Source organism: Heptranchias perlo, chromosome 28, assembly GCF_035084215.1.
Source record: "Heptranchias perlo isolate sHepPer1 chromosome 28, sHepPer1.hap1, whole genome shotgun sequence".
NCBI lineage: Eukaryota > Metazoa > Chordata > Chondrichthyes > Hexanchiformes > Hexanchidae > Heptranchias > Heptranchias perlo.
The window spans coordinates 34,464,300-34,477,658 of NC_090352.1; the positions used below are offsets into that span (position 1 = coordinate 34,464,300).

A 13,359-nucleotide genomic window follows, 5' to 3' on the forward strand; every position below is an offset into this window, starting at 1 on the left:
ATCAGATAATTTGAATTGACTCATACGTACCCTCCACACATCAAAAATTCACTGGAAGCTCGTCTGCCAACCGTCCCCAATGGCATGTCATCTGTATAAAGTTTCAGAACAGGCTTAGAAGCATAAACATTGTTGGAAACACCAAAATCCATTCCAAGGAGGACACAATGGTTATAGATAACTAAATATTTACACGTGTTGCTTCAAATGAGTACGATAACACTAAAGAGGAGCTGGATTTTGAAAAAGACTACGCAACTGTGCAAACAATACATCTGATAAATATTTTCTGATCCTGTATTTATTTTACAAGAGCATGGTTACAACAGAACAAAGCTGTGTGATATATTATGTGAGTATAATTGATTAAGAACAAGTAGCAAATCAAGTTTCAAACCCAAAGTAACTCTTGAATTGATCCATTTCCAGTTCATTCAAAAATTTGAGCCAATTCAGCCCATTGCAGTTTAGGCGTCAACCTTGGCTCAATGGTCACACTCTTGCCTCTTTTGTGGATTAAAGGCTAATTCTAGAGACTTAAGTACTTATGATCTAGGATGACACTCCAGTGCAGTACTGAGGGAGTGCTGCACTGCTGGAGGTGCCATCTTTTAGACGAGATATTAATCCCGAGGACCCATCTGACCTCTCACTTTTGTTAAGCCTGGGTTACACGGTTATGGCCAGATACATATTAGCTGTTTTTAAAATGGGTTCAGTGCAGTGTTACTGATTCTGACGACCAAAATGCAGGTGTCCAAAGACACAAAGAAGATCCCTTGGAACTATGTGAAGAGGAGCCGGGTAGTTCTCCCACTAACCTAGCCAACATTTATCTCTCATCCAGCATCACTTAAACAGATTATCTGGTTATTTATCTCATTGCTGTTTGAGATCTTGTGTGCAAATTGGGTGCTGTGTTTGCTTACATTATAACAGTGACAACACTTCAAAAGTACTTCAATGGCTGTGAAGCACTTTGGGGCTCCTGAGGTCATGAAAGATGCTATATAAATGCATGTTCTTTCTTCGTTAAAGTGAAAAAATAACCGTCTGAATTAGTAGTCTTCATGGATATATCTGTCCTCCACAAATGGTCAAGTGGAGAACATGTCTGAATGTTTGCATCAATGCCTAGCACTCTAGAGTTAGTAGCTGCTTTCATAGTGATTAGTGGAGTTTTAGTGTCACTGGGTCCCAATTTCCAGGTGTTGCAAAGCCAACAGAAACCAGAGTAAACTTCCTGGATTTGCTAAGTTTGGTCACTGTGAAAATGCATTTTTACTGGGTCGTCCTGGCAGCAGGCCTTAGCAAATCCAAAAAGTTTATTCTGGGGTTGGTCGTCAGAATCAGTAACACTGCACTGAACCCATTTTAAAAATAGCTAATATGTATCAGGCCATAACTGTGTAACCTAGGCTTAACAAAAGTGTCAATTTTAGACCTCATGAATCCAGAAAAAATTGGAGCAACCAGCCATATTAGTGATTTGTGAAAACGCTTATGCGAAATATTGGAACCTAGTACCACGGAAACATACAGCATAACTACACTTTAGCTGCACACAATAGTATAACACCATTAAGTTGTTTCAAGTCACACAATTAAGTACAAGCTAATCTGAGTAAATCATCATGACACAATGTACACACCCATTTGTCATCCATTATAAATGCTGTTTTGTTGTGAAGGAGTGTTTAACGTCGCAAGGCTCTATAATGTCAGCGTTTTACCACATAACACCACAATCAAGGCCACCAACTTAGTTTTCATTTAAAAATGAATGAAATTGTGGAATTCAATCCTGAAAATACCATTAAAAATCCCAGAATCCAATGCAAAAAAAAATAATCAGAATTTGGTTTATGCAGTCACTTTACGCCAATTCCCCAGTGGTGAATGGATAGAACCATGAAATGCAATCCCTAAAAAGTTGGTAAAGATCTTGGAATCCTATAATAATAATGGAATTTGACTTATTCAGTCACTGTAAATCAGTGGCCTTGAACATGATGCATGGAAACTTTGGAGGATGTAAAAAAAATTATGCAGGAACTGAATAGAAGTATTATTTCACTTCATTTTGCAAGTATTTATATTTTTGGCAAACTTTTATTTGTGCTCATTGAGGCAAGTTATTTGATTGCTGGGGATCTGAATACTTCTCTACTTTGGGCACCCCCAATCATACAGAATAAAGCACCTTTATTCTACGCAGCAACGTGCTTTAACCACAAACTCGGAAGAGATGCAATGTGTAAAAGGAGCTAGGGGAAAAACTGACAAAAGCCTAACTTTTACCAATCACTAAGCATGCCCTAATAGCCTATGTTGCAGCAATGCAGACAAGCTGTTCAGGAATCCTCAGGTTTTTTTTTTCCTGTTTAGATGGTTACAATGACAAATGTGAATGTTTGAGATGAGTGAAACAAAACCATCAAAAGCAAAGAGCAGTTGCTTACATGACTGATCTGAAGAGATGCTATGTGGAACTAGAACAAAGTCATCTGTGTCACATGAAGAGTTCTTACTGCCACTGCTGGCAGAGTCTTTGGAAACCTGCAGATAGTTAGGCGGACCCAAAGGCGGAGAAGACAGAGTGTCCTCCTGTATGCGTTGCATGTCTGGCAAGGACTGAAAAAAGAGAAGTTGTATTATACTAACTATATCAAAAGGTCGTGTTAGACTTTGCCTTTATAATCATGGAGCTGTACTAATAAAATTACAACACACAAAATACAGCACTACTGAGAAAATATTTTGCAAGGTTTCTTCTTGAACACAAAACAGATTCAGACATATGGTTGCTTAAAATAAAATTACCCTTTGAGCATTGCAGTTGTATATTTGTATATTTATTTCACCACATAAAATATAGGGCAAGGTTAGACTGGTCCATTGTCTCTGCAACATATTAATTCCACTATTCACAACATCATAACCAGAATTTAGGATGGTCTCTGAAAGGTACGTTAAGGACACCAAAAAAGCCCAAGACATCTAACCACTAAAGCATCCTTGAAAGTCAATGTCCTTGAAGAAAAGCAGTACTTGGTCCCAATCATACTTGAACTCTACAGTCTGCCTCATCTGAAGGGCTAGGCACCATGTCACACAAAACTTATGAATACACAGCACACCAGCTTTAGATAGAAAAAAATCACTTTAATTGAAACAGGTTAGCTGGCCACTAAGCCAAAACATCCCATGACAAAAGATGGTGTCACAATGTCATTTACTGGATACCCAACAACCCGGTTGATATAGCAACTATATCGTTGATCGCCTACCATTTTCAAGTTATCTGGTCATGTTTTAGGGGTTAAAGCAAAACTCAAAGGTTACATGCTTAAAGATGATCTAAGGAGCTCAGACAGCCTTGAACCAGAGGTCTCGAGTTGGAGTTTGAGCACTGCTGCTGACCAAAATGAGCCTGTCTCACTTCAGTAGAGTTTATTTTTCTGCAAAGCCACTCCTTGGAAAAAATGCACATAAGCAAAAAATTCTCTCTCAAGGGTCTGAAAATATTCTTTATCATCCGCCATCAGGGAAATCCCAGTTATGGACAAGTTCACACACCAGAGCTTTTACCTTCATCGTTTGGGGATTGTCAAAAAGAGGATGACAAATGGCAATGAAATATGTAAGAGAGACAAGTTGAAGATTACATAACTGAACTACAATTTAAATTCACTCGGCTGGCATACAAGACAGAATGCCAACATTCCAACTTTGGTATCCAGGCTTCAAATCCAGTTACCAATAAAGAGATGAACAAGGTTGTTTTGGTACACCACATGGTGCGACCAATTTGTGTGTGCTTGGCGTAATAGAATAACAAACTAGAGCAGACATCAGGCTACGTACAGAAATAAATAAAATAAGCTGTTACACATGTAAGCTTATTCTACAGCTCGCTTTAATATGAAAAATGCAAACTTAGCTGGAATACAAATTAAATTGGCATGCGAGAGAATTGGAGTTATGTGGGCTTTGAAATTAGTGTCAAGCTAATTTCTCTGCAAATAAATTAGAGCATGCTACAACTCTGCAGATTGGTTTAATTTCTGTATCTGCAACTTAAGGTTAATAACTTTTCTTCATTATCTCTCTATTAAATGCATATTCTTTGACCTGAAATGAACATCAGCCTTGCTAAACTAGTATTAAATATAAAATATGTAAATGCAAGAAATCTTTACAGCAGTTTCAAATCATTCACTTACCGATAATTATCAATTAATGAAACGAGTGAGGATTAGATTAAGTCATGATTTAACATTAATGGCAGAATTTTAGTCAGATGCAATGTAGAATGAATATTGCATCAATAAAACAGGCTACTTACAGGAGGAGAGGCAAAATGACAAGATGGAGAGCTGCCGCAAGAGCTACCAGAAACGGAACCAGGGCACGTGGGTACAGGCACAGGGCACGCTGCAGGTATAATCATTCCAATCCATTAGATTTCAGTATTGTATTTTCATTATGGTATTGCATTAGAGTATCCAATTCATCAAATGTATTCCACATACTTTCCCTATCATTCACCATGCCCTAAATTCAACAGGGCAAGTTGAAGTGACAGAATACCAACAGAGAAAAGGTGATTTCCATAATATCATGGTTCCATTTCCCTTGAAGCCATTGTACAAAGGGGTAAATGGAAGCTTCAGCAAACATGTCAGCAGTGAGAGAATGCGATAACTACAGACTGTTATTTTATGCCTGCAACAGAAAAATACCACAAGTCACAGAAATTATCTTTATTGTGGAATAATGCCCTCAGCCAGCTTCAGCCTCTCCCATTCTGTTGTCATTAATATTTTGTTTTTTTGGATAAGTCATTTACTATTTTTTTTAAACACAGTACCTCAAGAACATTTGTTAATATAAAAATATTAGCAGCAGAAGCTGTAGTTTAAGTGAGTGTTTAACTTTCTACTGCTACAGAAGAGTTTACTTGTCCAGGTGCCTTCAGGCTCTGGGGACTGCTAATGTGTATGCTCATTCAGGAGGGTAACTTCAGAGTTTAATATGGTTTTATGTGTGTGTCCAAGATTGACTGGCCCCCATTTATGAAGTGACCATGTCAACCTTTACATTCTGGGACTTTTTTTTAAATTGGCTCAAAAACCATTCTCTTAAGCTGAATTTCAACCAGTGAAAACTCTTTAAAAAAAATGGTTGCTGCCACCATTGAAATATACAGTGAGTCTCAATAGGAAGAGGAAACCAATAGACAATGACAAAATGGCAAAGAACTCACATATCATTCTTCATTCTCCCTCATACAAAAATTACATGTAAAACAGATGAACTTCAGATGGTCACGAGCACGTAGACAATATATACAAATTCCACTCACCGCCTCCTTTTATTTCCCCCCCCCCACAATAACAAAAACTTCAAATAAAATAGCTAGGACAGTGTCAGGGTAAGTTGACTGCCTTTGTATGACTGCTATTGATCATGATTGATGGGCATGCAATGTGGGAAGTACAAAGTTACAAAACATAATCTGTCTTTGGATGTAAAAACAGATTACAGAAATATCTTAAAGCAAATAGAGAGCGTGTGAACTATACTACCATTTCCAGCACAATCGGTGATCTGCTTTAAACTCAATAGCCAGTTAAGATTGAAGTTCAATCAATACAAGCGGTTAATTTATATTGACTAGAAATTGAAAGAATATCCATATGAACATTGGACTCAAATAAGAACCCATAAAGTCTTGTTCTGGCAGACATTAGTTACCCATAGGGGGTGAAATGGTTAACTACATTCAGTTGATTTGGGAGGGAGGTAGTAAACTGTTTGAGGCGGGATCTCTCGCTGCATTGCCCAAGGAGAATTTATGAAGACAGCCATTAATTGTTAGTATTATCTGCCCTATAAACCAAAATAAAAGGGTGATTGCAATGATTTCCCCACAGTTTAATAAAGACCACTAATAAATTTCAATAAATAAAATCCAGAGCCTTACATTTTTTAACTGTCGATGTTTGATCCATGAAAGGATGGTTAAAGAATGTTTCTGCAAAACAAAAATTCAGAGTTTGTGCCAACTTTTATTCTTTGAAGTTCTAAAATCCTGGTGGTTTAGAGCTGCCTCAGACTCTTGAGTAAATTCCAGTGAACAAATATTACAAGCTACAAATATATAAATCATTTGACTCCAAGGTATAGCAAGTATATTTGTTTTCCAGTAAAACATTACATTTTAAACTCCACATTCAATGCTGTTATTGTACACAAATGTATTTCTACAGCACCATTTACAGCACAACTGGTGATCTGAGTCACACCCAACTGCCAGTTGGGATTAAAGAAGTTCAAAGTAAACTGCTAATTTCTACTGTACAGAAATTGAAAGAACACCCGTGTGAACTACAACATTAGACTCAATTAAGAATTCATGTATGAGCTCCAGTATTGGCAGACATTAACTTAGAGTTTGTCAACTAGAGTCAGCTTCTCATGGAATGTAAAACTGGTAGGGGTGGATTCCATCTCTGCATTGCCCAAGTGGGTCTGCAAGCAGGCTAAAAAACATGCAGTATTGCCATTTCTGGGTGGGCCTTTCTTACCTCAATACTGGGGAAGAAAATTGTGGAAGTGGGTAGAAAAAGGTGTTTCTTTTTAATTAATGTGTACATCATAAGAGGTGGTGCACAAACTCTAATTTAATTGGTGTCTCTGAACTGATCTAGCAATAGCACAATAATGTATCACACAATATTAACATAACACAACAACAACTTGCATTTATATAGCAATCATCCCAAATGTCCCAAGGCGCTTCACAGGACTGTTATTGAGGAGCAAGTCCATGGAAGGATTTGAAAACAAGGATAAGAATTTTAAAATTGAGGCGTTGCCGAACTGGGCACCCATGTAGGTCAGCGAGCACAGGGGTGATGGGTGAACGGGACTTGGTGCGGATACAAGCAGCAGAGTTTTGGATGAGCTCAAGTTCACGAGGGTGCAAGGTGGGAGGCCGGCCAGGAGAGCATTGGAATAGTCAAGCCTACAGGTAATAAAGGCATGGATGAGGGTTTCAGCAGCTGATGAGCTGAGGCAAAGGTGGAGAAAGGCTATGTTACAGAGGTAGAAGTAGGCAATCTTGGTGATGGAGAGGATAGGAGGTCAATACAATGGGGAACTGAATGACTGAATTGAGATCTGCTAGATCCAAAACACCAATTATAATATTAAATGTGGAAACTGAAAACTAACAACTCACCAAAATCCATTCTGTCCTTCTGGTTTCTCTGAAGCAAGCCAAGCAATAGGCCACCCAGGTGACTAGAAGTTTCACTTGGGATGCTGTTTGATAAATAAATCACAATCACCAGTAGAAAACAAAGGGAAGAAATAATGCAAGACCAAATAACAAAATTAAGCATGCAAAGTTTTAACATTTGAAAGAGGAAAAGTAATGCTGTAACTGAAGCTCACCATACTACATGGACTTGCAGTATATTCACTGGTCCATCAGCCCTATCAATTGGTCAATAATTCTAAACTCCTTTCTCCCCATGCTTACCAAGTCCACATTCCTTAGTAATGACATCAGCACACGAAACTATGTAATACTTCCCAATTAAAATGGTCAGTATAGGTTGATAGGATTGAAGCTTCTGCTCTCGGCTTTAATGGTCTTATGTGAATTCCGCATGGAAAGTCTGGTTCTACAGCATAGAACTGCCTACAATTGGGTACAAATTAACAAGCTCTTTTAGAAAGACCTTAAGGCCGGGTGGTGCGGGAAATTGAAAAATTCAGTGTTGCAGCATGGAGTGCGCTTCTCAGGTCAGAGTTGGGACATGTTATTGAAGCTGTAGAGAGAGTGTTTTAATTCTGTGTGCAGCAGTGCTATAACAGATCCATTAGTGTTCAGTGACGATGCAGTACCAAAAATGGAAGTGTTCAATTTCCTACCACCAACACCCTAGACAAGCACAAACAAATTACCAAAACTACAAGTTCATAAAAATAAGTTGTTCAAAATGACAATAATGCAATGATTAAGCGACAACAGTATAATCTTAAACAGTGAAGAAGTTGAGTGTAATTCAGATTTTGTTTAAACTCATGTAACAATAGCAGCAATCTCTCAAAATATGGCCAGTAAGACGTTCCCTTCTACATATGTACACTGAAATGTAATCTTTCACTTTTGACTGTCAGAATTGAATTCTATAATGAACACATGGGATGAAGATTTTCTGTCCATCCCAGTTCTGTGGAACAGCCCTGGACACAATCCTTCTAAAACTCATGACAGAAAATTGTACCAAGTCCCAATTTTAAAACAGAAGGAGGTAGAGCATCGTGGCCATGTTTTCCAGAAACCTCTAGTGCTCCATTCATGGAATGTGGACCATCACTTACTGTTCTACGATGCATAATGTGCACCACTCTGTATTCCCACTTGTGAAAAAACAGGTTTGCACCTCACAAAAATGACAACACACTTATGTCAAACCTATTTTAGGTATTTTTTTTTTAAGACTACAGATTAAGTAGGTAGACACTCACTTAGGCACTAAAGTCTTGTTCTTCTCATAGAAGAGCCTTAAATCTTGTGGGCTGTTAGCCTACAACAAAGAGAAATTCCAACTTCAAAATATAAATTAAGTGCTGGTTCAGTTACTCGAGAGAACAATAACCATTAAGAAACGACCCTGATGGGTGTAAGCATTGAGTAAAAGGCCACATATTTCAAATTCTATATTCCACAACACTGAACTGTTGAACAGGCATTTCACAGATAGCTATAGTCATTAGTTTAATGTATGTGACCTAACCCTGATGTCATAATAAGGTTGATGAATGTTAATCAGCTTTATCCTGTAGTTTGTGAAAATAAAGGGTAGAATTTCCCTTTTTTCATTTTGTTTGTATTCATAACAGCGATTGTACTTCAAAAGGTTTTGCAGTGTGTAAAGCACTTTAGGGCATCCTAAGTGACATGAATGGTGTTAAATGCAACTTTTTCAAAAAAAATTGTAGTCTCCCATGCCACATACCATCTTGTTGAGAGTGTGGGCATGTTATTGCCCCAGTGCATTTGGTGTTTCTGTTCCACAGTAAAATTCAACTCTTCTAACTGATCCTGAAGGATTTATGCACCCTATCGTGGACACGCATGCCCCTGAATAAATAACTCATTCAATCCATGTTAGCCAGGATTCAAAATTAAGGCATTCTTTAGAACAAATTGCTTTTGTTTTAGAAGAAATAGCTCTTCAAAGAGGAGGAAATTTGAAGAATCAAGATTAAAAATAAGCAATGTGTACTAACTCCATTAAAATATTAAAATGTTATTCCTGCTCTCAACTCCTGCAAGTCATTCCCAGCTAATGAACTCCATGAACAAGGCTCATTGCCAAAAAATTAAGACCCATTTGTTTACCTGCCAACATGGTAACTGTAATGTTTGACAATAACAAGGTGAGGTTCAGCATAGTTTAACCTCTACTACTTGCACTGAAAACACCTGTTTCTCACAGGACAAAGCCTGTGAAGTGTCACATCATTACATAGTTATTCGTGTATATGCATAAAACTATATTATGTTTCTTTTCTATGTTTGTTTGTATTGTTTTTGTCTTCATACCCATGCCTACCATATTGTTGTACCATATGTGCAAGTGCAAAATTTGGCCATTCTTGACTACCTGATGTCCATTAGCCCCAAAGTGGTGGGAGGGGGTCCTTTCACTACGGCAGATAATGAAGTGTCTACTGCACTTTAAACAAACTACTGTACCATTTGAAAAAAAAATTGAATTGTATCAAAACATCCAAAGATACATCCCATAAAAGCATCTTCCTCTCGATAACTACCTGGAAAGGAGGCTTGCCAACAAGGCATTGAAATATCACAGTGCCTACACTCCAAAGGTCTGCCTTGGCATCATAATGTTGCGACATGATGACCTCAGGTGCCTGAAACAAAGGAAATACCAATAGTACAATGGAGGCAAAAGCCCTTGAATCTTATTAGTCCCCATCCTAGTTTTAATTAGGTATTCTATTAAATGGCACAACAACGGAATGCTCCAGGCTTGGTGTATTTTCCCAATCTGAAGTTATTTTCTTTGTCACCAAGATATAATTAATAAAATGTTTTCCATCTTTAAGTGTCTATGTAGATTCCCCCTTGGCTTTTTAATTAGTAAATCCAACCTTGTATTATCTATCACATGCTTAACAGGGACCAATCAGTTGCCAGGATCACAAGATAGAAACTGGCCTATTCGTGCACTCACCACTTCTATCACTTTTTGTATTTCTTGCACCATCCAGGAGCAACACCACAGGAGATCTACTACTGTGAATAATCTTTTGCACTGTAGCACGTAATGTATAACTCACAATACATATGGAATTGTATGAACAGAGACAAATTATACATGATTATACAGCAGATATGGCTCGAGCAGTGTGGTAACACTTTCCCACCTGACTATTTTCCATCAATACAAGATGTGCCAAGTGACCCAGTGTCACATTTTCACTCTACTCAAATTTCAGGAAAGATGAAGAAACCAAATAAATACAACAGGTGAAAGTGTCAAAAACCCTTAAACCGCCCCCCCCCCACTCCCTGACAAAAACAATCCCTTCTGAAGCTACATTCAAACCCATAATGCATAATCCCCACCACTGCCAATCTCCAAAATCACTGCATTCGCCAGCTATTTTCCTCCACCTTTTTTAAAATATATCCCAGTGCAATATCACATTTAAGTTCATAGACCCAAGTGACCCACGTGGTTATCTCAATCTGCACAATAGCCAAGTCAAAAGTCCATATACAATCCCAAAATTAACTTCATACAGATTGTAATTTATTGTATTATGAGGAGCACCATCTCCTCCTGTTTCTCCCTCCTTCCCTCCCAACCATCAAAACAGCTTACGTTGTTGCACCAGGGAGAGTAGATTACACAGTTGAGGAGGGCATTGAGGAAAACCAATGGGTGTGTGACATCAAGCTGTAGCATCGTAATGGATTTCTATTGGAGCTCAAGATGAATTTGTTAGTTAAACATTTACCCCATCTCATTCTCTTGCTTTAGGTTTCTACATACTGCACACCATAGTCTAGCCAAGAGGGTGGGCAGCCAGGCGATTAGTCCCATTAAAGCCACACTACTTGGTTAAAAGGAGATTCTCAAGTGCACTGTGAGGTGATTTGGCTTCGCATTTGCCCTTCTTGAATGGAAGCAGCTAATTTGCTCAGTGCTTAACACCACCCCCCCCCCCCCCCCATCAACAGAATTGCCAAGTTTCCGAACTCACTTCGTCAAGGTCTGAAGGCACAAACCTGTAGCGTAGCATTCTGCATCTAACTATATTGGATTTCCTGCTCTCGGGGGGGAGGGGGGGTGTGGGGAAGAGTGGTGAAACAATATATACAAGTAGCAACTTAGAAATACAGATTGCAAGAACAAGTACATATAATTACTCAATTATAATTTTATGCAAACATATAGTGCTGCATGGGATATGCAACATTTTGCAACAATCTCCACCCACTTAGGGAAAAAAACAAGCTAATACTTCACTCACCATGTACATGGGAGACCCACAAAGAGTGGCAGCCATCATATTACTCTGTAAATACCGGGCAAAGCCAAAGTCAGCTGCAGGGAAATACAAAGAAATGTACTACAATACTTTCAACAATTTGAACCACACAATTTTTTTCAACAATATCTTACTAAAAAAAACATATCTGCAGTGCAATGCAGCTTTCTCAGCAACTAAAGATAGTCAGATTCAAGAAACTGCAATGAAATGACAAATCTCCTATATACCCGATGGAAGTTTAAAATTTAATTCGAATGGTTGGAACATGTCTGTGCAGGTGACTCAAAACAAACTTGGTCACTTTTCCATGTTAGTTCAGTTAATTGCATTTACTGGCTCTTAAAAAAGGAACAAGATCAAAAGTAGAAAAATACACAAAATGGATATTAAAATGACAGATCTTTGCACTATTTTTAAAATGGGACAGTGACAACAAAATTTTGCATTTAAGCAGTATTATTCAAATCTGTACAGGAGCTGACAGCACTTTTTTTTTGAAGAAACCAGTCACTTGTTCTTGGACAATGCCAGGAAAAAAAAACTTTCAGCCAGATAATGGACAAATAAAAAAAAACTGAACCTGAAATAAAAACAAAAATACTGGAAATACACAAGAAGTCCATCCGTATCCAAAGAGAACAAGTGTAAACTCTTCAGTTCAGAATCTGTCTTCTTTCTTTTCAGATAATGAGTGACCTGCAACGTGTGTTTAATTTGAAACTCGAATTAGATTGGGGTATTTTAGGTTATGCAGTATGGACTGAATTATTCTGTTTACCAAATAATTGCCATAAATGGAATATGACATCACCTGCCATTTTATGGGCGTATTCTTTCTATAAGGTTATATGATGCCTCTGTTTATACCCCAAGCACGTTCATGACTGCCTTTCAGCAAAGTTGTAAATAATCTATGTGCTAGGAATTACAGAACCCAGAATAAGAATTCTTGGATCTTCCCAGGAGAATGTGTGGTGCAGCAGTAAATAAGTGTTCTGCCAAGTTTCTCACTTAGAGAGAGAGCAGTCCTAGATTAAATCCCTTATGCCCCTTGAATTACTTGCTGTCAAGGTATCTGTTCTCATTTTGTAATTTCTTTTGATTTTAAAAAAAATTCCTCCCCTCCTCTCCTGAAGGTCCTGACACTTACTGGGGATCAGCTCCACTCGCACCAGCATCTTGCCCAGGAACCATTTGTCATGTGAGAGTCTGGACAGTGAGTGTTGGACAGTTGTTAAACTACCAAAGCCAAGCAATCCTGTTGTCGCCAGACATCCACACACTTTCCAGCAAGGGTCACTGGATAGCAATCATGAGCAGGATTACTGCCTATTTTCACCTCTTCCATAGGCCAAAAGCACTGAGGCAAACTGTAGCACCCTATTGGTGACTTCCTTTCAAAAGTATTTCAATGTAGGGCAAATGCTTCAAGGTGTTTGAGACTGGTTATAAGATCCTATCTAAATGTAAACCTGTCTTTTAACAGCACCAACAGTGAACTGAACTCAACTGACAGTACAATTCTAAACTCTGGTTTTCCCCAAGGCCAGAAGTATCCACACTGTGGTCTGTGAGCCATTTTTGACCCTAGAATCGAACAATTCCACCCATAAAGCCCAGGCAACTCATTCAGTTTCAGCTCGTATTTCTTACTTGATGTTTTGTCCCGCTAAAATTTCATGGGCCTGAAGGTTTGGAAAGAGCTGTTCTCTCTGGTGGAAAAAAATCTGTATCACAACACCACAATCT

At 38.3% G+C, this 13,359-nt stretch overlaps 1 protein-coding gene across 4 annotated transcripts in view; it reads right to left on the reverse strand.

The window, feature by feature from the left end:
• Window positions 1-13,359, reverse strand: part of ulk2 (unc-51 like autophagy activating kinase 2) — a 92,051-nt gene that overhangs the window by 32,338 nt on the left and 46,354 nt on the right. For all 4 annotated transcript variants that reach the window (XM_068008449.1, XM_068008450.1, XM_068008451.1 and 1 more), the window contains 8 exons: window positions 11,590-11,663; window positions 9,859-9,960; window positions 8,548-8,606; window positions 7,250-7,332; window positions 5,990-6,040; window positions 4,349-4,437; window positions 2,463-2,634; window positions 31-91 (listed from right to left, as the gene is read on the reverse strand). In XM_068008449.1, coding sequence (XP_067864550.1) covers window positions 31-91; window positions 2,463-2,634; window positions 4,349-4,437; window positions 5,990-6,040; window positions 7,250-7,332; window positions 8,548-8,606; window positions 9,859-9,960; window positions 11,590-11,663 — 691 coding nt within the window. The remainder of the gene's footprint in view (window positions 1-30; window positions 92-2,462; window positions 2,635-4,348; window positions 4,438-5,989; window positions 6,041-7,249; window positions 7,333-8,547; window positions 8,607-9,858; window positions 9,961-11,589; window positions 11,664-13,359) is intronic.